The 25764-nt window shown below is 45.7% G+C and overlaps 1 protein-coding gene across 2 annotated transcripts in view; it reads right to left on the bottom strand.

The window, feature by feature from the left end:
• The window catches only part of LOC119167549 (arylsulfatase B), a 197987-nt gene that overhangs the window by 126025 nt on the left and 46198 nt on the right, over nucleotides 1-25764 (bottom strand). For both annotated transcript variants that reach the window (XM_075890775.1, XM_037419056.2), the window contains 2 exons: nucleotides 8672-8831; nucleotides 3967-4079 (listed from right to left, as the gene is read on the bottom strand). In XM_075890775.1, the coding sequence (XP_075746890.1) occupies nucleotides 3967-4079; nucleotides 8672-8831 (273 nt within the window). The remainder of the gene's footprint in view (nucleotides 1-3966; nucleotides 4080-8671; nucleotides 8832-25764) is intronic.

The following is a 25764-nucleotide window of genomic DNA, read 5'->3' as shown; positions in this document are numbered from 1 at the left end:
CCTCCGGTACTAGTGTGACAGGATGATACGACAAGTGATGCAACGTGTCTGGCACCTTAGGGTACCGTAAGAGCAACCTCCACATTAGCCTAGCTGGACGCCCTATGACAGCGCTAGTCGATACTGGCGCTGATTTTCCATTAAAAGCTGAAAGCTTGCCGATGGTCTTAGAAATGTTAGAACTTATTCATTGACGGGGCCTAACATGAGAACAGTGCGTTGTCAAGTGATGACGGTGAATGACAAGTGTACTCCCAGAATTATATTCTTGATGCTGCGCTTTTGTGGCTGCGTTCATGATTTCGTCAGAGTGCTACAGTTCCTGGTGTTGGAAGTGGAATTTCTGCGTGAATACGGTGCCATTATAGACATAACAGACAGGACAGTGGCGTTTAGGGTTGTACCAAATCAACTTTCACGGATGCGCGGTAAAGATGACGGACATAAACATCTGTGCGTGTTTGAAAATCTTGTGACCAACCACCCATGGTGAAGCGCTCTCGTGGCCGTAACTTGCGACTAACCAGGCAACTCCGACACCATCGTCGAACAAACTCCAAAGTTGCTAGTCAGCCAAGGCCTATTCATCGCGAGATGCGTCGTAAGCATAAATTGGGGACACACGCAGGTTATGGTAACAAACTTCAGCGTTTAGCGACGACATTTAGCCAAAGGTATGGATGTCACGTACAGGGATAAGCTCTGTGAGGTCGCAGGCTATTTGACTGTGGAGAAAGCTGATTCCGCCGGGTAAACACCTGTATCCGTCGATGTTGACCTATGTTTGGTGCTCACACAGAAGCAAGTTCTACTGAAGCTGATTATTGATTTTCAGGACTGTTTTTCTTCGACGTTCAGAGTTCACCAAATGCTGCTGACGAAACATGGCACCATTACGGATGAAACGGTCAGACCTATACGGCAGAACCCATACTGAGTAGCACCACGGTAACGTGGGGCCATAGAAAGTCAGTGCAAAAGATGCTTCAGGATGACGTCATTCCACCTTAGAAGTGTCCTTGGGCATCGTAGGTAGTATTGGTGAAGAAAAAAAAGGTGGCACCTTACATTTTCATAGCCGCAATCTCAATTACGTTAAAAAAAGGACGTTTACCTGCTATCTCGTATAGACGATTCCCTTGACTGACTACGCCGTGCACGTTATTTCTCGTTGACGAATTTACGAAGCAGATAATGGTAAATAGAAGCCGACGAAAGATATTGATAAAAGCAGTATTCGTTACACTCGATGGTCTTTATGAGTTTAAAGTTCTACCTTTCGTCTTGTTCACAGTACCGACAACGTTTCAGCGGCTCATGGACACTGTCCCATTAGGCCTTAAGTGATTAATATGCCTGGTATGCTTGCACGATGTTGTATTTTCAGCGACATTTGGCGAGCACTTGAAGTTACTCACAAATGGTATTTAAAGCGATACTATCGGCTGGACTAACGCTTAAGGCAGAAAAACGCCTTTTTCTTCCAAGGGCTGCCTTGGGTCACCTTGTCAGAAATGGAGGTGTATAGCCTGACCCAGACAAAATAGCTGCTGTCGCAAGTTTTACCACGCCTTCAGACAAGAAGGCAGTCAGACAATGCTTATGTCTCTGCGCTTATTACCGACGCTTCATTGAGAATTTTCGGCGTATTGTCGCACCTTTGATACGTCTGATCTGTGAGGACGTCACGTTCGTGTAGGGTAAAGAGCAGCAGGCAGCGTTCAACAAGCTGCGACAACGTCTTCACAGGCTGGAAGTTCTTGGACACTTCGGCGATGACGCTCTGACAGTGGTTCACACCGACGCCATCAATCTAGGCTTAGGAGCTGTACTCGTGCAGTGACAAGATGGCATCGAACGAGTAATTGCTTATGGAAGTGAAACTCTCTATCGGGCAGAAGAGAATTATTCCACGACTGAAAAAGAGTGTGTTGTGGTGGTGTGGGCGGTTATGATGTTTCGCCTATATATGTATGGACGCCCGTTTAAAGTTATCAGCGACCATCAGTTTCTTTGTTAGTTGACGAACTTTGAGCACCCATCAGGATGATTAGCGCTTGAGCCTTAAGCTTGAATCTTATATGGCTATACTTTATAAATTTGGAAAGGAACATTCGTATGCCGTTCGCCTTTCTCGCGCCCCATTGAAACACACCAGTGCCCATGATGAAGCGGCGTTTATCGGTGTTTCAACACGCCTGCAGTCGTACAGCACCAACGCAACCACCCCAAGTTGCGACTCGTTATGGATTTCTTGGAGGAACGCACATACTCTGTTGCCAATTGAGCTATTGGCGAAAAGACTAGCATCGTTTAACTTTCGCAGCGAGGTGCTCTATAATGTGAACGTTCCTCCGAACGGAAGCCTACTTACTCATAGAAGTACTGCAGGCATGTCATAGTGAAGCAGCATCCGGTAATTGAGGTTACACACGAACGTTATGCCGAGTGAGACAGAAATACTACTGTCCAAGACTGACGGCAACCATTCAAAACAACTTTCGGACTTGTATTGAGTGCCAACATATAAAGGGGCCAGCCGCCAAACCTGTAGGGCTCCTGCACCCTATTGATGTACCAGAAACTCCATTCGCTCAAGTCAGAATCGATCTCCCAGGACCATTTCCAACTTAGGTCGCTGGTCGCAGATGGATAATTGTAGCCGTAGACTACCTTACTCGCTACGCTAAGACCAAAGCTCTGGAGCGAGGCAAGTGGAGCAGCCAGGACGTTTATTGAGAATAGAGTCTTGAGGCATGCTGCTCCATCTGTAGTAATAACGGACAGGGGAACAGCATTCACAACCGAGCTGTTCCACAAAGTTTCAAGCCTAAGTGAAACTTGTCACCGACGTACAACAGCATACCAATCACAAACGAATGGTCTGACAGAGTGGCTGAACGAAAAGCTTTTGGATATGCTTTGCAAGTATGTAGATAAGGAGCGTAAAAAGTGGGATGAGATATTTTCTTATGTAACATTCGCGTACAATATGGCACAGCAAGAGACACACGCACGACATCACCCCGTCTTTTCTATCGCCATGAAGTCACAACCATGCTCGACAATATGTTGCCGCATGAAAAAGATTTCGTAGTAACGAGCGCCGACTGTCTAACTCAGCTTGCAGAAGAAGCCCGACAACTTGCCCTTATACGTAATTGTCAACAGCAAGTCTATGACACAATGCGCTGTAATCTACATCATGGACCGGCCTTTGTGAGCCGTGAAAAAAAGTTTGTGTCTAGATCCCAGTTCACCGTCGGGGCCTGTTATAGTTGCTCCTGCAGTGATACTTTGGTCTGTATAAAGCCCTTTGACGTTTAAGTGACGTTAACTATGAGGTTCTACTCGATAATTCACTGTGTTTAAGGCGTCAAAGTAATGCGCCAGAAGTTGTGCACGTGATTCGGATGAAGCCCTATTTGTCAGAATGAACTCGTGGGCTGCCAGTGACTGCAATACCTGCCACCATTACGAATGAACCACCGAGACGATGCTTTTTTGAAAGGGAGGCCCATGTCATGATTAATAATCGGCGGTACAACTGAGGAGAACGAAGCGAGCAGCACGAGCAACAGTTGATGGTTTCCCGAGGGTGACGACGTTGGGGCGTCTGCTCTTGTGCTCTAGTGTTAGAATACAGCCTTGCCTCTTCTCGTCGCAACGGAGTCTTGTATCTTGTTGTTTTTACATCGCGACAATCTGCATTGAAAACATTTAGAGTTCAGTTCTTGTACAGAAGAACAGAAAGACAAAAGAAATTGTGACTGTGGCGAATATCAAGGTGAACTTGTATAAAGATTAATAACCATATTATGTGAACCTCTGCTCCTGACGTCTAAAATTACTCATTAATTGATTGGACCAGTAACTAGCCTCACAAGCTAATGGTCTAAATACTTTGTAACCACGTTTTGTATTAAGTTCATTGAACAAAAAACACTAATTGAATATAAGATATACCTTTCCAAGGATATGTGACTCGTATCCCAAGTCGTTCAAATATTCAGGCATGATCTTTGTGTCGAGAGATAGACCCCCAAGTTGTCGTGGCACCAACGGTTGTTCCTGGAAGCCTGGGAAGCAAAAGGTTGCCTGGGTCAACATAGCGCAAGAGATTAGCCAGCAAAAAGAAACATGAAGATTACCGAAGCAGCGCTCGTGGAACGCATCATGCGATACTGAGGCATTAAGTATAGTAATGTGAAATGCATAAATACCTTCAATAATAAGTCGCAACTCGCATGACCGGCTTAGCAGGAAGAAAGTCATTGAAAACTGTGGAGCCTTCACTTGGGGTACTTTTCCGGAAGCATTTGTCGAAACATGTTTGCTCTCAATCAGACAGTGTCCTGTGCGTTACACGTATCAAGACACAAGGACACTCTTCTCCCATGCAGGCGCTTAAAACTGTATTTACAAGGTGGACGTGATCATGAAAGAATCAGTCATGTGACATGCGATGTGTTTCGGATCTCACCGCAGCTAGCATCACGTGACAGGGGGAATTTGCGCTACAAGTGACGATTTATTCATTGCTCCTCGAGCATTAGAACCGTAATTCAGAGCCCCATGTTTTCACGAATCGCTCCACGCAGGCCGAAACGGGAACGCGGAAACGGTAGTCGAATGTGGACGTAGTACGCAATACACCGCTCCAATGGCAGTTTGTTTCACTTTATTGTCCCTCTAAGCTGCATTCATACGACGAACCAAAGAACCAGTTTAGCTTGGTAGTGTACTATGGCATTCTTAACGTCGTAATTTCACCATCAGGACTTTACTAACACAAGAGAAAATTAAGGTCAACGTTCCATTTTAAGCTTGGCGCCATAGCCTCCATGGATTCATGTTGGCACGCATTTTGAAGAGCACTGATCGAATTTTGGCAATATCACCACAACAAAACTCCCTGAAACTAGGTATATGTAAACTCTTCGGCCGCCCTATTTATCGGTGTACTCCATTTTTAAAGTTCATGAACGACGTAGGTTCTTGTAGACACTATCAAAATCGACGACGCCATGGCGTTTCGTGCCGGATTGTCAAGATGAACCCAGCAGCCGCGTTGTCTTTTAGCGTGTCTTCTGGGGACCAGCATGGCGATTTCGGAATTGTGAAAGAAAGCGTTCGACGGATAATAAAAACATCGTCTTTCTATTTAGTGTCCTTTTCAAAAATAAGCGCCTTTGACTTCATATTTGTGGCATTTTTATTCAATTTTTCGGTGTGCTTTTTCACTTGGTTTCCCGAAGATGCAATAACCACTGCAAATAAATATCGATTACAACCCTATTATTTGTAATTTGGTCAATCTAATATCTCACCTCTGAATGCTTGGTCTAGGCTGTATATGAAATATAGGTAAATTTTCACCAATTGATAGTTTATAGAAATCTCTTAATCTTTTGTTCCTTTCGATAGGTATATTTTTATTATACTATCATGAGCTGCACTTTGACATCATAATTTTATTTTCGAGACAACGTTTACAGTGGAGGGTGCAATGTTCGATATTTTGAATGGCTAATTTATGTCTGCCCCGGTGGTGTAGAGGTTATACTGCTTGCATGATGACCCAACGGTCGCAGGTTCAATCCCGGTCGTGGTGTTGGCATTCAAATGGGGGCAAAGTGATAGAGGTTTATGTATTGAGCGATGGCAGTGCACGTTAAAAACTCCTGTTTGTAAAATTTTCCGGAGCCCTCCAATACTGTCTCTCATAATTATACCATAGTGGAAACGTAAAACCTCCGATATCATATACTATCTATCTATCTATCTATCTATCTATCTATCTATCTATCTATCTATCTATCTATCTATCTATCTATCTATCTATCTATCTATCTATCTATCTATCTATCTATCTATCTATCTATCTATCTATCTATCTATCTATCTATCTATCTATCTATCTATCTATCTATCTATCTATCTATCTATCTATCTATCTATCTATCTATCTATCTATCTATCTATCTAGCTGTCTGTCTGTCTGTCTGTCTGTCTGTCTGTCTGTCTGTCTGTCTGTCTGTCTGTCTGTCTGTCTGTCTGGCCGCCTTTATGTTAGAGCTTTTGTGGTTTCTTTACGTTGCATGGTATATACCAAAATTGCCATTCGCGCTGCATTCTTTCTCTTCTTCTGTTACAGCCCCAACTAATTCCTTGCGCAAACCATGCCAGACTGACTGGGAACCATTTCTACAGCCTCAAGACCTCCAGAATAAATCACGCGCGGGAAACGCGAACATCACAGTTTACTCTAGAACTTTGCTACAGTCAGCAATAACGCTGCAGTCTTCGATGGTACATGTATAAATGCCGGCACTCTTGCGCTTTCTGCAGATAAACGACGACGGACGCTCTGCTCGCCATGTCACTCTACAGCGTGTATTGCTTGTCGACTGACGTGTCGTTTTGAGGGAACAGTTGCAGTTGCCTACAAAGAAAATGTTTAGTTTTGCAAATCAAGACTACTGCTTTCATTTACCGATGTGAACCCGTGACAATCTAAGCATATGATGAATTGAATATATCGATCAATGGTTCACGAGTGATTTCATGAATAACGTGACCACTTCAATGTCTCGTAGGTGAGGTAATTCTTTTCATTAGGCCCGTACGTTACATACCCGCATACAGCGGCCCGCGGTACACGAATATGAGCCCGCAGTGAACGATCTACAGTTTATATGAATCCGGACTTTAAAATCCTTAATGGTATGAAGTGAATGAATACGTGTCACATAAAATATGGCACTGGTCTCGGTGGAGTTGTCGATGGGTTATTAAATATTCAGATGGAGCACATACTCAAAATCAAGCCGGCACAGAATAAAGACCTTACGCATCGTTGTGAAAAGTTCTGCCCGAAAGCAACGCAAGGTCTTCAAAATGCCTCGGGGAAGGACCTTACACAAGCGCCATGTCAGAAAAACGCCCAATGTTCTTACAGTATTGATTATAGGCCACAATATCAACCTAATGGGCTATACGTGTACACACTTATGACTTTAAAATCTATAGCGCCCCGCCGCGGTGGTGTAGTGGTTAAGGTGCTCGGCTGCTGACCCGCACGTCGCGGGATCAAATCCCGGCTCTGGCGGCTGCATTTCCGATGGAGGCGTAAATGTTATAGGCCCGAGCACTCAGATTAGTGTGCACGGTAAAGAGCTCCCGGTGGTCGAAATTTACGAAGCCCTCCACTACAGCATCTCTCATAATCATATGTTGGTTTTGGGACGTTAAACCCCACATATCAATCAATCAACCAATAAATCAATCGATCAGTCAATCAGTCAATCAATCAACTTCAAAAGCTATAGTCAAGCGTTGCGGGAGCATGCTCATGACCGTTCTTTATGACATGCACATCATGGCATCATAGTCCGCACTTCGTGGCGGTAAAGCGAACGTATCTGCCCTTATGCAAGTCGTGACATTACGTAAGACTATCTCCTGCCCTTTCCGTGTCAGTTTGCATGGCGTATATACTGAGCCTGCGCACACTCAATTTACACAAAAAGTTGAACAAGCTCTTAACGCTTGCCTTAAAGTGAAATATCCACCGTAAACTGATATTGGCTGGCTGAATGGCATAAAGCCAACACTCGAAACGCATGGATTTGGCCAATTTTCACTTTTTGACATATATTGTGCCGTCGAATGCGTCTTCTCAGTTCTGTAATACAGCGCATGACTGGCAGTACTGTCAACTAATCTAATAGCTTTTTAACTAGTTTTCCGACTAACCGATCGATGCACCGAAAGAAGGAAGGTCTAACGAATGTTATAATATCAGCGCTTGTGTATTGTACTTTCTTGTGTTTTTAGTGCCCTTCTGTGCGCTGATCTTAATAAATATGTAGGATTTGACGTCCTAAATTCAATATATGGTTGTCAAAGACGCCGTAGTTGAGGGCTCCAGAAATTTCGACCTCTTGGGTTTGTTTAATGTGCGCTTAAATGCTGTTTCACATCACGCGAATGCAGCGAAAAAAATTGTTCCTTTCGCTCCAACTGGTTTGTTTGCAATCACCGCTAACGATTCTTTTGTTTCATATAGACCGTGAACGGTCCGCGATAGTCGCTCTGCGACTGGAGCGGAGGGCAACGTTTCTCGCCACGCTTCACTCGGGCAGAAGTATAATGTAACGATCTGTACGCTATGTTAGTATTCAGTTTCCATGAACGGCAACAAATAGCAGATAATCGTTTCGTCATTCAGGAACACTTTCCACTTTAACTATCTTTTAATATGCGCAACGGGGGCCATTACCAAAACAAACACGTCGACATAATTCCGACAGCTTGGCCGGCCCGCTCATACTACGACGTACCTCGAACAGAAAATCGCTGCCGTCACTGCGATCAGAGCGAAAACTTCCAGCGTGTTGGAAGCTCGCCAGTGACCGCTGCGACTGGAGCGAACTCCTCTTTTTGTCGCTGCGAGCGAATTCGCAGCCTGAAAAGCGCAACTTTTTGTGTCATGTGAAACGGCCTTGAATCAAAGCACAAGGACCTCGAACGTTTTGGTCCCCAACGAATATGAAGCCGCCGCAGCCGCGATTCGATCCCGTCACCTTCACGTTAGAAGGCTAGTGCCATAACCAGTAGACCACCTCGGTGGGGCTCCATCGAATGTTCAAGTTGGAGGAAGGCCAACCAATGTGTATGGCGTAGCGGCCAGTGAGCAGCACCCCCCGGGAAGGAGAGCAGGTGGGCTGCACGTAGTGGTTGTTGAGCAGCACTCCCGTGCTGGCCAGAGCATCGAGGTTTGGCGTTGGGATCTGCGGGGAACCGTGGAAGCTCACGTCGGCCCATCCCTGCGGGTGCGTGGTGAAGGCGAGGAAGGAACAGAGATCTGTGAGATGACTTACACATTACATATACATACGCACGCACGCACACACACGCACACACAAAATGCTACTTTCAAGTACTACAGAATGCGCCCTGTGACAGTATACTACTGCTTTTACTATGCCACGTTAAGAAAAATAAAGAATGAGCCTTGGATTGTTGAACAAAGAATTGCTGTCGAAATGAAAGGACAAGAAGTTAATGCATGTGAATTATATTCTTCCAGCAGGAGGGCCACGGCTAGCAGCTGGCAAAGCCCGCCGACGCCAACCATACTCGCCAGTTTGGAGGTGGGGTTTTGCAATGTGGAGGGCATTGTAGTACAATGGTGCATAAAAAAGTTCATGTTGTGCGTTTGCTCACGTACTTGGGAAATCGGAACACAAGGTGTGTTGATGCGGTATCCATAATTCAATAGTCTTTTTCTATTCCTTATTATAATGGACTTGGTTTATGAGTAAGAAGAGTTTAGTTGAATGGCTCTGCATTTATGGCAGTGACGAGGGAAAATTGTGGTGGCAATGGGGTCTGCAATGATCGCTAGACATTTTCGCACTACTGTTACAGAGCTTTCTTGTCGAGGTGTGCCTCGTCCACTACGGGACGTTATCATCCGGAGGCCAAAAGCGCCTGGCTGATAATCTCGTGGGGAGGTCTATGAGCACACTGAATAATAGGAATTCCCTCGTAACCTGACACCTACACCACGGAGAGAGCAGAGAAAGGAAAGAGCGTCGGGAAGATCAGTATGAATATCCTAGGAGATTAAGTTGTCACGAAGCACAGAGTGCCACTTTGAAATCTGAATAAATACAAAACTAAGGAGAAGCAGGAAGATGGCATAATTCCGGTGTCACATGAACGATCACGGATAATATAAAGAGAAAGGCTTTTTCTTGGCAGAACGGCCGAAATGTTTTTTCAAGCTGTTTTATTCAATCAATCAATAAAGAACCTGTAAGTGTGACCTCCGCGTCTTACTTGCGTATTCCCCCCCAACTCCCGCTAGATATCTGCTCACACAGACACTTTAAAGTGCAATATTGTCTTTCTTTTGAACCTAAAACTATATTATATTTCGATTTGTTACTCTAGCGAGTCACGGCGAAAAGTTTTTTTTTGAAACAATGCCTGCCAGTGCTGTGGTGTTTGTTTCAACAAAAGCATAGAGCCGGACGGGGCTTACGAGATCAATCTACTCCTAAAACAGCAGCGTTTTTCAGCATGTGGCAACAAAAACAAAAGTTATGCAAGGTCATTTCCAACATTTTATTCGGGAAATAGCGCATTACTTCTAGTTTTTTATTACTTTTGCGCATGAACGATACTATAGTGCACTTTAAAGTGAGAAGGACATCGGTAAATTTCCTATGGTTAGCCGGGCTTGAAACATAAAGAAGTAGAGAAGAAGCTTGAAATCGTGAGTGAAAGTGGGCAAGTTACTTAAAAAATGGTTTAGTGAGGCATAATAACTAAGAATATTGACGTAACAATGATTGCTGAAATGCAGGTTCGTGGCTAATGAGCGATCACAATGTTGGTGGATATAATAGTGAAAGCCTGTATAATGTGAGAAAGTAAATAAAAACTACTCTGCGGCATGTTGTACTCTTCGTAACACTAGAAGGTGAACGCCCGTTTCATATTTGGCAATGTATCAAGCTATGCAAGTGGTGATCAAACTTCTTGAAAGACATAACGAAGCTTTGTGTCAATCTCACGAATATAGTTATCTTGACGTTCCCAGTCAATCGCATCTCCTGTGGCATTTTGCACCTCAAATGATGTTGCACTACGTCCAGGAAGCACCGTGTGACGGAAGCGACATAAGTCACGATTGATGGTTTCAGCGGCAATTTCGGAGCTATTATGACAGCACATCACGATATATATATATATATATATATATATATATATATATATATATATATATATATATATATATATATATATATATATATATATGTGTGTGTGTATGTATGTATATATATACGGTAGAAAAAAAGGTCGACAAACGTGCGAAAAAACACTAGTTTTACTGGTAAAACTAGTGTTTTCTCGCACGTTTGTCGACCTCTTTTTCTACCACATTTTCCACCGGATCCATTGAATTTCACCCCACCATATATATATATATATATATATATATATATATATATATATATATATATATATATATATATATATATATATATATATATATATATATATATATATACGCGTAATTCGAAGGTCGTAGGTTCGATTCCTGCTTACAGTTGGTAATTTTTTCATCCACTTTTCTTTCTTCTTATTTACATTCCATTAATGTTAATAACTTCCCCTGTACATTCCTTGGCATTACTGTCTGTTATATCTCATTATTATTGTGTTAAAAACACGGAAAAACGAGCCCTTAGGTATACACTTCTTTCCCTTATATATATATATATATATATATATATATATATATATATATATATATGTGACGTATGAAGTGATGGTTGGTAGAAGCTGAGGAGGGAGAAGTGACAGTAGAATAAACATGGCGTATGAGCCAGGCCACGTCTCCCGCATCTAGCGTCACACGAGTCGACAGGATGGAGACCTGCCTGCCCCTTCATCAGTCACTCATCATCGACGCAGTTCCCCAGAAGACGCCCTGACCGTACGTTGACTACCGAATCATCGCCTAGGAGGACATCGACAAGCACCATGACAGAACCATCGGCTGACCTCGACATCCCCAAGTACACCGGATCAGCGGACGACGGACCCGTACAGGACTGGTTCAACCTGTTCGAGGTCCACGCCGCCGCGGCATCTTGGTCGGAACGGGAGATGGTTACGAACTTCAGTGACTACGTCACCGGTGAGGCATTCAAATTTTACCTAATTCACATATTCGAGAACGACGAGTCATGGCAAAAAATTAAAGAGGAGATGATTACCCGTTTTAATGACTATGACCAAGACTTACTCATTGCCAACCATCTAGAGACAACTGCACACTATCGTCAATTTCCTAAGCAGTCCTCAAGCATCCGAAAGTCCAGCGTGAATCGACAAGTGCCTCAAGACGAAGTGGCACATGAGTTTACTTTCAGAAGACCATGCGTGTTTTGGGAAAAACCTAACCATCAAGCACGCCTCCCTTCTGCACGAAAGCCGGCATTTCGAAAGTCCTCACTCCAGCCTATGACGCGAGACGTTGCCCACCGACCTGATTCTCTTAATTCTTCATCTCGCAAACGCGATCCACCACGCGGTTTTCCATCAGGCGCTCCTGACGCTCACCTTTGCCTCATAAGGAAACCATGTTCACGATAAACGAGTTCACACACCGAGAAAATACCCAGTCGAGCCATGCTACTTTCGCACGGGCTCATGCATCACCGTCCGGTGCACACACCCTCGACAGTCCAAACAAAACAGAACGCCCAGATGCATCGAACGTCGCACGCTACCAGGCGCAAGGACCACTCGCAGTGAACAGCGAAAAAGAAGCCACTGAAGAGCTTCCTGTCATTTTTACGGCACCGCAGAATTGCCAAAATCTGCAGTTCAAACCTAGTATTGCCATGTCACCTGTGGTGCCCGCATGCAGAGCTCACCAATTCATCAATCGAACAAATTCAGAAGTACATGATACATCAAACCTCGTACACAGTTGTCTTTCGGAAGCGTGCGTAATGAACCACGTCACCAAAGCCTCTGAAGAGCCTGCTAGCAATGATGATGCTTTACCAACTATGCCCGACAAGCAAGACACCAATTCACCAAGCATCAGCTGTCGACAGGACGCGTCAAACGCCGAAGGAAATGAATGCCCCATTCCGGAAGAGGCGCCACTACAGCCATCTCCTGATCAGCATCAGCAAAGCAAGCATAGCCCAGCGCGCAACCTCATGCGACAACAAAATAGACTGCAACGAAGGCATCGACGAACGCGAAATTCAACGAAAGCACACTCACCAATTGAAAAACAGCGGAAAATACGATCTCTAATCCAAAAAGTATTCCAAGACGTCAAATTTTCTCGCACAGAGGAAAGTCGCCAGAGACGTTCCTTGCGCTTGCAGTTACACAGACCGCAACACCACGGAAAACGCCAAGAAAGATGCGGAAGCACTTCTTGCATACCGCCAGCCCGCAGGCATCACGCCGTCACAAACCGTCAAGAAGCACGCATTTTAGAAGCAAAGCGTCTGTCGCAGCCACGACTCAGAATCCAACGCATGAGACATCCGACTATCCAACGCTACAAGGGCTCCCAACCTTGTTCGTTCATCAATACTAACCAGGTTGTGCCATCATCATTTTTAACGCTGAAGGCATGGTTATGCTCACCAGAATGCAACAGCCAACCTCGCCCACCTGAGGTCTCCTAGATATCACCGGACTGCCTTTCCTGTGAACATTTTGTGCAAGTGCATGGAACCGCCGTGTGGCATGCAACTACTGCTTTTTCTGGCATTATTTTTTATTATAAGACTCCATTTGTTCATGCTTTCTACATTGTAGCTCGCGCATTCTTTCGGGGGGAGGGGGAATCGTGTGACGTATGAAGTGATGGTTGGTAGAAGCTGAGGAGGGAGAAGTGACAGTAGAATAAACATGGCGTATGAGCCAGGCCACGTCAATATATATATATATATATATATATATATATATATATATATATATATTGCCTACTTGTCTTGACACAATATTCATGGGATCAAACAGACAATAATGGCAAGGAATGCATAAGGGAAGTTATTAGACCCAATTGTAATGTAATTGAAGAAAGAAAAGTGGGTGAAAAGATACCTTGCCGTGAGCAGGAACCGAACCTGCGCCTTTCGAATAACGCATTCTATGCTCTACCACTGAGCTCCCACGACGGCTATCCCCCTAGTCGCTTTATTGGTTTATATGTGAATTTAAACGATAGAGTAGGGAGCCTTCATGTGCGCGCGTCTCCGTGCTTTAGGGTGGTGACAACTTCGATCATGGTTGCTTACAACTGGCTAAAACGGCCGCCATACTTGGCGCGCCGCCATGTTGGTTCTGAGTGGTCGCTCATTTACATTGAAGGCAGCGTGGGTTTCAACAAGAAGGGGGTAGTTTATAGATAGCGAGTTCTGAAGGCTGAAGGTATGTATTCTGCAGTTAGTCACGGTTTCGTAGAAGAAGAAAAACAGGTTTGTGACTCGGGTTTGTATAAAGTACTGTTAAAACAGTTCGTTTCTCCCACCTGGTAGACCTACCGCATGGGCGGAGTGAGGATATTTAGGGAGCCTATATTTGCGTGGGGCAGAACCTCGATGTCACTGTGAACGGACTTCAGTCCCCACGTGGCATTCCCGGAGCAAATGCAACTTAGCATTGCAGACACCTGCAGTACTAGGCTCGAAACCGTCATGTTTATATGATGGTACCCATAACGACAGGGAAGGTAGATCAAACAACTGGGTAGCTCACGATGTTCTCTGTAAACCGCATAACTCCGCTAGCCTGTTTCTCATACCCGAATTATTGCTTCTGTCCGTAATATAATTTTCTGCAGCAGGTCCAGTTCCTGCAAACGAATCTGTACAATGAACTGCTTAAAACTTTAAAAGCTGTAAGCATTAATCATATTAAACTAACCCTCCACCTACCCCCCCTCCCCCAAGCCTCTATATTAGGCTAGAAGAAAAGCAAAGGGAAGCAACAAGAGACAAACGAAGTTTTTCCAGGTCAGATTTTATTGCAAACAGTAGCCAAACAGCATCTGGCCTTAAGTTCTTCAAACTGTCCTGCCTTCTTTGCTGGAAGCTTGTGTTCATGCAGTGGGCCTACAATAAAGCAATAAGGCGAGAAGTCATACACTGCACCGACGATATACGGAGTCCACACACACTTTATCTAGAAGCACTAAATAAAAAGCGAGTTGACGATATCAAATCATCATTGTGGTTGGTTATGAAACAAAAGGACGACAAAATTAACGATTCAGCACCAATCTTCCATACGGAAAATTTGAGTTATCGCCGAACAGCCGACTTTCTTAGTGCACATATACTCCGCCGTTCAGGACCGACAGATAAACAGAAGGGCGGACTGACATGAACAATAAATTTGTAGCATTCTATATTATGAAAGCGAAATCCTTTTTGCTATTGTTGAGCGATTTTCGGTGTGATTCCGTGGGTCATTGAAGGGAAGGACGAATACCCTATGCCAAGTCGCACAAAATTTAGTTCTGTTATAGCTGTGCAAGACTACAAGAGTCTACAGGGAACGTGTTCACCAGCTCGTCTGTCTACCTCTCCGAATGCCCTTCATCAGCGACCAAAGTGAAAGTGCCGGGACGCGAAAATCTGCCAGCAAAGGAACATACGAACGCGAGCGTCTGTTGGTGGTTTACGGGCCTGGCGTTTCCCGCGACGAATGCGGTGACGGCTTCGGAAACCGTTGAAACGCTGATAGCGAATGCATGCAGGACAACACGTTCGACTAGTCATATCATTCGATTGGTGAACCACGCTTCGACTACGAGGATAAACAAACATACTCAAATTTATCAGCTTTCGCTTGCGAAACCCGGCGTAGCTGAACGAACCTTGATTCATTTTTCGCTGTGCAAATTGTTGGGTTTTCTTTGCTCAAACTACCTTTCATCACATGAAAAAGTCAATAATGTCACAAAATATGCAGCGGTATACTCAATCCACTCGCAATACAATGGGTACTCACCCCAAAAACACGGGGAGAAGTAGTCGGCTTCAAGCAATCTCGTTTCACTTGTATTATTCAGCATTTCCGTCTCCTAGAGCAAGTCGGGTGGTGCGACAGTCTCCAGTTGGCTTTACATTGCAGCACGCAATACCCTGACATTTACACTTCAAAGTTATTGTAAATGCGCTTAGCGCGAGGATGGTGTCGTAGCGGAAGCTACGTCTACGGGGAAGTCAAACGCAGCTCATACTGCAACTTGCACACCCGCGCCAACATTCAGCTGGTGCAATGCAGCAGAGCAGGAACGCCTGGCCGCAAGAACCAACATGGCCCTTGCCGCCATGAAAAACGGGGCTAGCAACATTGTGTTTTAGCGGGTGGTGGCAAGTGGTGGGTCAAAGGCTGACACCACCCTAAAACACGGAGACGCGCACACATAAATGCTCCCTACGTGGGAGTGTCAGTCAGCACCACCTGTAGCCATGGCGGCGAGTGTGGCACACCCTTTAGGAGCCTGTTTGGCGTCACGTAGCACGTGAACTTGTTACGAGCTGGAAGCTGACCAATGGTCTCTCGTATACAACCTAAAGGCACCAAATCTGCCAGTACGAGACCCTAAAAAATGAATAAGGGAAAGATGTGTATACTTAAGGGCTCGTTTGTTTTTGTTTTGGCAGAATAATAATGAGAGCTAACGGACGATGATGCCAAAGAATGTATAGAAGAAGTTATTAGACCCTGTTTGTAATGTGATCGTCAAGAAAGAAAAGTGGGTGACAAGATAACTTGCCGTGAGCAGGAACTGAACCTGCGACCTTCAAACAACGCGTTCGGTGCTCTTCACTGAGCTACCATGGCGGCTACACCCCCAGCTACATTATTGGGTTTATATGTGAATTCTAACGTTTTCGGTGGGGTACCAGCCTTCGTCGTTCGTATTCCCTGACGAAGGCCGGAACCTGGCTGAAGCTGAAACGTTGGAATAAAAAGTTTTCGCGCGTTCATTCATCACTTGGAACTTTGGAAAACACTGGAACCACTGAAACTTTCTCTCTCTCTCTCTCTCTCTCTCTCTCTATATATATATATATATATATATATATATATATATATATATATATATATATATATATATATATATATATATATATATATATATATACAGTGCGGCGAAGGCGTAGTGGTTAGAGCATCCGCCTCGCATGCAAAAGTTCTGTAGTTTCAATGACGGGGTGCCGCGCAGTTCCCAACCGCATAACAAAAAGAATCCGCGTGGGGATGGAACTGCCTTAAAATGCCTGGGGTGCGGCCTCAGCGGTAACCACTGCCGGTAACGCACCCCATCACCAGAGAAGGATCGGCCACTCTGGTGCAGTATCTGGCCATTAATTTCGACATACATACGTCAATTGACTTACGGCCCTTAGTCTCCAGCAGCTGCGAAGCAACTGATCACGGCGGCGGTCAGATCTGACACGCAGGAGAGGGTGATAAGAATCTCTGGAACTGGACAGGCCGCCATTGGAACCTGAAATTGGCAACGTTTAACGCTATAACCTTATTTAGTGAGGGAAGTCTAGCTGTACTATTTGAGGAGCTAAAGGGTGTCAAGTGGAATATAATAGGAATCAGTGAGCTCAGGAGGATAGATGAGGCATATACGGTGCTACAGAATGGACATGTCTTTTGCTATCGGGGCTTGGCTGACAGAAGAGAACTGGTAGTGGGGTTCTTAATTCATAGAAACATAGCTTGCAACATACAGGAATACTATAGCATTGATGAAAGGGTGGTAGGTGTCGTAACTAAACTGAATAAGAGATACGAGATGAAGGTGGTACAGGCTTACGTGCCTACATCCAGCCATGTAAACGCTTCAGTTGAAAGCTTCTATAAAGACGTGGAATCGGCAATGAGTAAGGTAAAAACACAGTATACAATACTGATGGGAGACTTTAATGCAAAGGTAGGGTAGAAGAAGGCTAGAGGCCAGTCAGTAGGAGATTATGGCATCGGTACTAGAAACGCCAGAGGAGAGCTACTAGTAAAATTCGCAGAACGCAATTATTTACGGATTTTGAATATCTTTTACTGAAAACGAGGAAACCGTGAGTGGACATGGTAGAGCTCAAATGGCGAAAATGAGAACGAAATAGACTTTATAATGAGTGCACACCCAGGCACCGTGAAAAGTGTGGAAGTGGTTGGCAAGGCACGATGCAAGGACCATAGAATGATACGGTCTCGTATTCGCCTAGACTTGAAGAAGGAAAGACAGAAACTGATACGCAAGAAGCCAATCAATGAGCTAGCATTAATAAGGAAAGTACAGGAATTCAGAATCTCGCTTCAGAAGAGGTACTCTGCTCTTAGTGAGGAAACCAACCTGAGCGTAGATACAATGAATGATAATCGGACGAGTATCATTACGGAGTGTGCAGTCGTAGTTGGAGGCAGGGTAGCTAGACAGGGCACTGGCAAGCTTTCTGAGGAAACGAAGAATTTCATTAAGAAGCATCAAATCACGAGAGTCTCAAGTACAACAGACAAAATAGAACTGGCAGAGCATTCAAAGTTAATTGATAGGCCTAAGGTATTCGATGTAAGAAGGTGTAACATGGAGAAAATTTAGCACGCTCTGAAAAATGGAGGAAAGCGTCAAAGCAGTGAAGAGGAAACTTGGAATAGGCAAAAATCGGACGTATGCACTATGGAACAAAGAAAGCAAAATAACTACCAATATGGATAGTATAGTTAAAGTAGTGAAGGAGTTTTACAGAGATCTGTACAGTAGCCGGGACAACCATGACCCTAATACCATAGGAACTAGCAGTAACCCAGATGACACCCCACCAGTAATGACAGAAGATGACAGAAGAAGCCAGAAAAGCTTTGGAGAGAGAGAGAAACGAGAAATAAGGAAGGCAGGGAGGAGCATGCAAAGGGGCAAAGCAGCTGGTGAGGAACAGGTAACATCACATCTGATGAAAGATGGAGGACAGTTGTGCTAGAAAAACTAGCCACCCTGTTTACAAGGTGCCTCCTGACGGGAAGAATACCAGAATCTTGGAAGAATGCTAACATCATCTTAATACGCAAGGAAGGAGATGACAAGGACTTGAAGAAGTACAGGCCAATCAGCTTGTTCTCTGTAGTACACAAGCTATTTACAAAGGTAATTGCTAACAGAGTAAAGAAAACATTAGAATTCAATCAACCAAACAAGCAAGCAGAATTTTGAACAGGCTACTCAACAATCGACCACATTCATACTTTCAATCAGGTAATAGAAGAATGCTCAGAATATAGCCAACCACCATACATAGTCTTCATAGATTACGAGAAGGCGTTTATTCGGTAGAAATATCAGCAGTCATGCAGACACTGTGGAATCAGGGCGTCCATGAAGCATATATAAAGACCCTGGAAGAAATATACAGGGGACCAACTGCAACCATAGTGCTTCATAAAGAAAGCAACAGAATACCAATCAAGAACGGTGTAAGGCAGGGGGACACAATCTCCCTAATGCTATTTATCGCGTGCATACAGGAGGTTTTCAGAAGCCTAGAATGGGAACAGTTAGGTATAAGAGTTAATGGAGAGTACCTTAATTACCTGCGCTACACCGATGTCATTGCGTTGCTGAGTAACTCAGAGGACGAATTGCAACTCATGATTATGGAGTTAGACAAGGAGAGCAGAAAGGTGGGTCTTAAAATTAATCTGCAGAAAACGAAAGTAATGTACAACAACCTCGGAAAAGAGCAGTGCTTTGAGATAGGTATTAGTGCACTTCAAGTTGTAAAAGACTATGTCTACTTAGGGCAGGTAATAACCGTGGAGCCGAACCACAAGATTGAAGTAACTAGAAGTATAAGAATAGGGTAGAGCACCTTTGGCAAGAACTCTCAAATTATGACAGGTAGATTGCCACTATCCCTCAAGAGGAAGGTATATAACAGCTGTATCTTGCCGGTACTTAGCGATGGAGCAGAAACCTGGAGACTGAGAAAGAGGGTTCAGCTTAAATTGAGGACGACGCAGCGTCCAATGGAAAGGAAAATTGTAGGTGTAACCTTAAAAGACAAGAAGAGAGCAGAGTGGATTAGAGAACAAACGGGGGTTAAGGATATCATTGTTGAAATCAAGAAGAGGAAATGGACATTGGCCGGGCATGTAGCGCGTAGGCAAGATAACCACCGGTCATAAAGAGTAACTGACTGCATTCCCAGAGAAGGCAAGCGGGTCAGGGGAAGACAGAAGGTGAGGTGGGCATATGAGATTAAGAATTTTTCGGGTATATATTGGCAGCAGCAGCACAGGACCGAGTTAACTGGCGGAACATGGGAGAGACGTAGTCAGGCTGATAAAAATGATATATATATATATATATATATATATATATATATATATATATATATATATATATATATATATATATATATATATATATATATATCATTTATATATCATTTATATTTATATGGAGGCGGAAATGTTGTAGGCCCGTGTGCTCAGATTTGAGTGCACGTTAAAGAACCCCAGGTGGTCTAAATTTCCGGAGCCCTCCACTACGGCGTCTCTCATAATCATATAGTGGTTTTGGGACGTTAAACCCCACATATCAATCAATTTATATTTATATGATATATATATATATATATATATATATATCATTAGCAGTCATATATATATATATATATATATATATATATATATATATATATATATATATATATATATATATATATATATATATATATATATATTGTACGAAAGTTGCGAGGCTGCTCGGCCCAGAATCCTGCAGGGAAGACACGTGGAGCCTGACCAGGAACCCTTTTTGTTGGCCACAACAGAGGCCGCAACAGCCCGCTGCCAGCGGCTGCCACTCCGCGCACACCCGATCGTCATCTTTCTCCTACCTTCGGCGCACTAGTGGCCGCCGTTTCCATACTGCTCCCTCCCCTCAAAGAAAGTGGAGAGGAGGTGCCGCATAGATGGAGAAACTTTCACTGGCCATGCGGACCACACGTGGTGCACACAACCACATGCCAGGGCAGTCAAGCGACACCTCGTGATACCTAATAGGCTGCCAAACGTCGTAGTTGCTGCCTCGCGCAGGGGTACAATCTCCGCCACCGCCCGAAGTGGAAGGGGCTCCGCTCACACCCAGGTTAGTGACTATGGTCGTCGGAGGCAACATGACGAGAACCGGTTCCTCCTGATGCAGATCCGGTCCCACCAAGCTAGCACGCCTAAAGTAGTCAAAATAGACCTCCTGGTGCTGACTTTGGTGCACAGTGCCGTGGTCGTAGAAATCATCTAACTTTATGTTTTGCCGTTGTAGCCACCCGAACCTCTGGCGTCTGGGTAGTGGCCACTCCTCCACGTAGTAGTCATTGAACGTTGGCGTGCTCGGCAGCCGTGGAGGCGTGATGTCCCCGCAAAAGCTCTGCCTGGTGTGCCTCTAGCTCTCACATCTCGACCCTCGCTGATGTTGATGCCTCATCGCTTTTCATCACCTTTCTCGACGTAGTTTCGGACTTCGAGGAAAGCCACCTTGCGCTCCAGGTTAAACACACCTGTGTAATTGCTCGCGTTGGTCGCAGGTTTCATCGTGAACGTGTCGCCTCTTTTTGTCACTCTTTCGAAGGACCCCTGGAAGTCTTCTTTTTCTGCGTGCAGTTTGTCCACAATGGCGCTAAAGCTCCTCAGCTACTGCATCAGTTCAGACCGCTCGTACAAGATAAGATGTACTCCACGAATATGTCCGACCGCTCTGCTGAGGACTCCTTGTTTTTCGCAACAGAAGTGGCAGCATGATATCTTGGCTCGATTGCTTCCTGAGCGATTCATTTCTCAACTTTTCCTTCAGGAAGCTTCCCATTTAAACTATCGAGCGACAGAGCTATCACAAGGCTTTTCTGCCATATGAAGGCTGGTTATTGCAGCAACCACTTCCTCCTCCCTTGGTAAGTCCTTTTTGTGTCGTTTACGCAAGTAACGCAGCTGCTGCTCCACCTTCGCTGTTTCGTCATACAGCCGCTTGACTCGTGTGGCACACTCTACCCATGCGGGGTCCACGATCTCTGTTTAGTGAGCTTCTGGTTTTCCTTTCATTTCCTTGATGGCGAACGTCTTCTCGGCCATGTACTGCTCCAGCTGCACTCTTTCCATGGCCAGTTTCACGACACTCGCGTGCTCTTCCTTGATCTTCTCAATCTGCGCTGTGTGTGCCTTCTTCAAGGTCTACAGCGCGAGCCCAAATTGTGTCTTCTGCGAGTTAGCCACCAAGTTGTGCTCGCTCTCGAGGCTTTCGCGCAGCTTCCGCTGCTCTTCCTTCTAGCCGGCCTTGACATTTTGCAGCTTTGGTTGCAGGCTCTTTCTCAGCACCTCAGTTTTGGCTCTGTCCTTCGAATTCAGTATCTCCATCTCTTCAGCGTGTTGACCCCAAGCCTCCTCTCGATGTTCTCCAACACCTAGTCATACTCTATCCTCTGGAAGCACAGCATATCAGCGTACTGGTCCACTTCGCGCTTCAGCCACCGAAGCACCTCTTAGTCTTTCATCTCGACTTCTTCCTGGTACCGTTTCTTGATCGCAAGCAATTCTACACGTCTCGTGCTCAGCCTCGGTCCCCCGAAGCTTCTGCCCGAGACTCTGCAGCGTGGACTCGTATTCGGCGTAGACGGCCTCTTCTATGCATTGCAGCCTTGCCTTCTCTTTAGAGAGCAGCTTGTCGAACTCAGCTTGCGCAGATTCAGCCTCGAGTCACAGCGCCGCATTCTCTTCTGCAAGTTGTCGAATTGTGGTACACGGGTTGAGTGCCGAGTCTGAGTTCAGCTCCCGATGCTCTCTGCAATCTCACTCCTCCCCTTCTTTAGAGAGTCGAATGCGCTTGGAGTGATTCAGTACTTTTCTTCTCCTCCACGAGTGCCGAGAAGAGTGTTGAGACCTCCTCGGCATGGCTGTCGATGAGCGCCACCATTTCGGCTGAAGCATTTGTAGGCTTTTCAATGGCATCCTTCTCCCTCTCAAAGTTATGAGCGTAGGCCGCCTCGGTACCAGACTCCGATTCATCTGTTGCTATTGTTTTGTCCCTGCATTCCGTTACTTTCGGTTTCTTCTGTTTATTCCTCGTTTTTCTTTTCTTCACGTATGCTGCTTCGTCATCCCGGGACTTTGTAACCGAATTTATGATCGCTGCCCTCGGTCGCTCCGCAGGGCTGTCTCGCGTCGCGTCAACGTCCCACCTCGCGTCAGCGTCCACTCCAACGTCAGCGACATCCCACGAACCCTGTCGACGCCAACGGGCCTCTGCCTTGCCTCCATGGAGCTCACCTCCCTTCTCCGCGACGATGGGTACGTTCGGTGTAGACGGCTCAGCAATTTGCTGAGCAAAACGAGCAAGCTCCTCGAGGGTGGGAAAAGAGCGGTCCTACAGGTGCATCTTGAAACGGGGTGGCATCGCCATATAACATGCGAGATCTCAACGGCCTCAGGTGCAGTGGCGTCTGCTCGACGGAAGAGAATCTGCATGGCCCGAACATAATCTCGCAGACCCTCCTGTGAATGTTGCGTTCGGGTGTCGAGCTCACGCCTGATATGGTATTCGTAAGCGACCGGTAGGAACTCTTCACGGAAGGCCATGACGAACTGGTTTCAGGACTGAAAGGGTAGTTGAAGCCACCGCCATTGACCGCTAACGGTAGAGTACACGAAAAGATTATCAATATAGTCGAGTACCGATTCCCTCGCGTCAAGACAGGAAAAAGTGGGCACGGTGAGTGCCGTTGTTAGGGCCATGGTCGCGGACTGCCAGGTATCTCGATGTCCGTGGCTCAGGAGCAGCGTTCTTCCCGTTGGGTGCCAAACGTAGGGAGGTTTTGACATCGCAGAGAAGACGCAGAGCCAGACCAAGAACCTTGTTTATTGACCGGAACCCAAGCCGCAACTGCCCGCTGCCAGCGGCGGCCACGTGCCACTCCGCGCAAACCCGATCGTCGTCTTTCTCTTCCTTTCTCGTATACGGTCGGCACACTAGCAGCCGCCGCTCTCGTATATATATATACATATTGCCCATGGCAGAGTTGGTCCGAAGGTAGATCAATGGGCTCAACTTCATAGTTGACGGGAGATGTTTGTCACACCACATGGTAGGGGCTATGGTATTTTGACGAAATCTTTGGGGAAAGACCAGGAGGGGTAAACGGGACCCAGAGCCAAACCAACATTCTTGGGTTATAGTGGGCACTAGATGCAGAGGCACCGTGGCCAGTTTTCTGGCGCCATTGGTCTTGCGCGGTAAACGAGCGAGCGAGTTGACGACACTCTTCGGCATAAGCAGCTGTACCGGAGCATAGTGGCGCAGTTCTTGCCTCGGGAACTGCAACTGTTAGTTTTTCTCCTAGGCGTGGTTGGAACGGCGAAGCATGGGAGAAGGTGTCCGAAGACGGGGCGAAGGAAATCGACGTGGGCTGAAGTCTGGTTGACGTGAGCGGCGGTCAGGTGCATCAGGTGTAACATGTAGTTCTGGTTGCCGAGGAACGTTGCCGAAATGCTGAGCCTCATCAAAATAAAATCTACAGCGACGACAGTAGCGCGCGACATGCACTGGAATACCGCAGTTGTAGCACACTGGCCGGCTATCCGGAGTACGCCAAGAATTAACAGGTGCTCGAGGTGGCGAGAAGGGTTGATTTATCAGATTACCAGATAAACTGAAACAGGTGACCTGTATTAGTTGGTGGCTGGACTGTATGGAGGGAGCGGCGGTTGGGCAGACGGCGGTGGGCAGACGGCTTCTGCATAAATCAGCGGTGCAGTACCTGATATTAGGGACGTGGGCGAAGGGAGAGCCTCAGCAACTTGCGTCTGAATAGCCTGGCGAAGTGAGTGTTCCAGTGCTGTGGGGGTCTCGTCGATGGTGGTCACAGGAAAGAGCCGTCGAGCAACTTCTTCGCGGATGTACTGGTGAATTTGAGGCATGAATACGGTGTAGTTGGTGCCACTTCTTTTCCACTCCAAAGCCGAAATATCTGCCGTTTGCGTATTAGCGCGACGTGCAGAAATTCACTGCTTGCGCAGCTCACCAAAACATTGACAGAGCTGAATCACGGCCGTGACGGTCGGTGGGTCTTAGGCCACACGCATATGAAAAGCGTTGTCATCATTGCCTTTAATTATATGCCTTATTCTGTCAGCCTCCGCCATCCTCGTATCCACTCGCCTACAGAGGCCGATCACATCCTCAATGTAGCTCGTGAAGCTTTCACCGTTTCGCTGAAATCGTCCCCACGGGCCAAGTTTATCGCGAAGCTTTCGCATAGCTGGACGACCGAAAACCGAGGTCACAGTCTCCTAGAAAACCGACCAGGTGGGGATGTCGGCTTGGTGGTTGGTGAACCATAGGTTGGTCAAATCTGTCAGAAGATGACGTGAGTCAACTTCGCAGGGTCATCCCACTTGTTAATCGCGCTGGCACGCTCGTACTCTGCCAGCCAGTCCTTGATATTGTGATCTTCAGTGCTGTTGTAGACTGGTGGGTCACGCAGACGAAGTACGCCAGGGCACATGACAGGCGGCGACGTGGAAGAGGCTTGTGGGGGATCAACGCGCTCGGTCATTGCGGAATCAGATTGTTGCTTACGGCTGCGGATCTCCAGGATGTTACCCAGCACCTCCAACAAATGCAACGAGCGAATTCACGTAAAAACACTTGTTATTAATCAAGAAGCGTTAGCTGCAACAAGCTGGTACAGGCAGGAACCCGGCAAGCACGAGCCACACGAACGTCAACGTCTTCTTTCACGCTGGCGCCACTATGCGCTGGTACAATATATATATATATATATATATATATATATATATATATATATATATATATATATATATATATCTATATATATATATATATATATATATATATATATATATATATATATATATATATATATTGTGAGCATTATTTATGCGTCCATCTTTTCATCTGTGCATACTCGTCATCACCAGTCAAGTTTAGCTTGTGGGGCACATACTCAAGTCAATACAGGAGAGTCTTGAGTGTACTCGACGCCATCTTACAAGTGGTGGAGAGTGCTGCCCGGTTCCTGCGTCCTCTCGTGTTCTCGGACACCCCAGCGTCTCCTATAACACATCCCTGAAGCTCCGTTCAAGCCACCGCTTAAACGATCTGGCTCCGGTAAT

The sequence above is a fragment of the Rhipicephalus microplus genome, chromosome 3, assembly GCF_043290135.1.
Source record: "Rhipicephalus microplus isolate Deutch F79 chromosome 3, USDA_Rmic, whole genome shotgun sequence".
Lineage (NCBI taxonomy): Eukaryota > Metazoa > Arthropoda > Arachnida > Ixodida > Ixodidae > Rhipicephalus > Rhipicephalus microplus.
The sequence above is the reverse complement of the archived record's forward strand: the minus strand, read 5'-3'. Positions and strand labels throughout refer to the sequence as shown.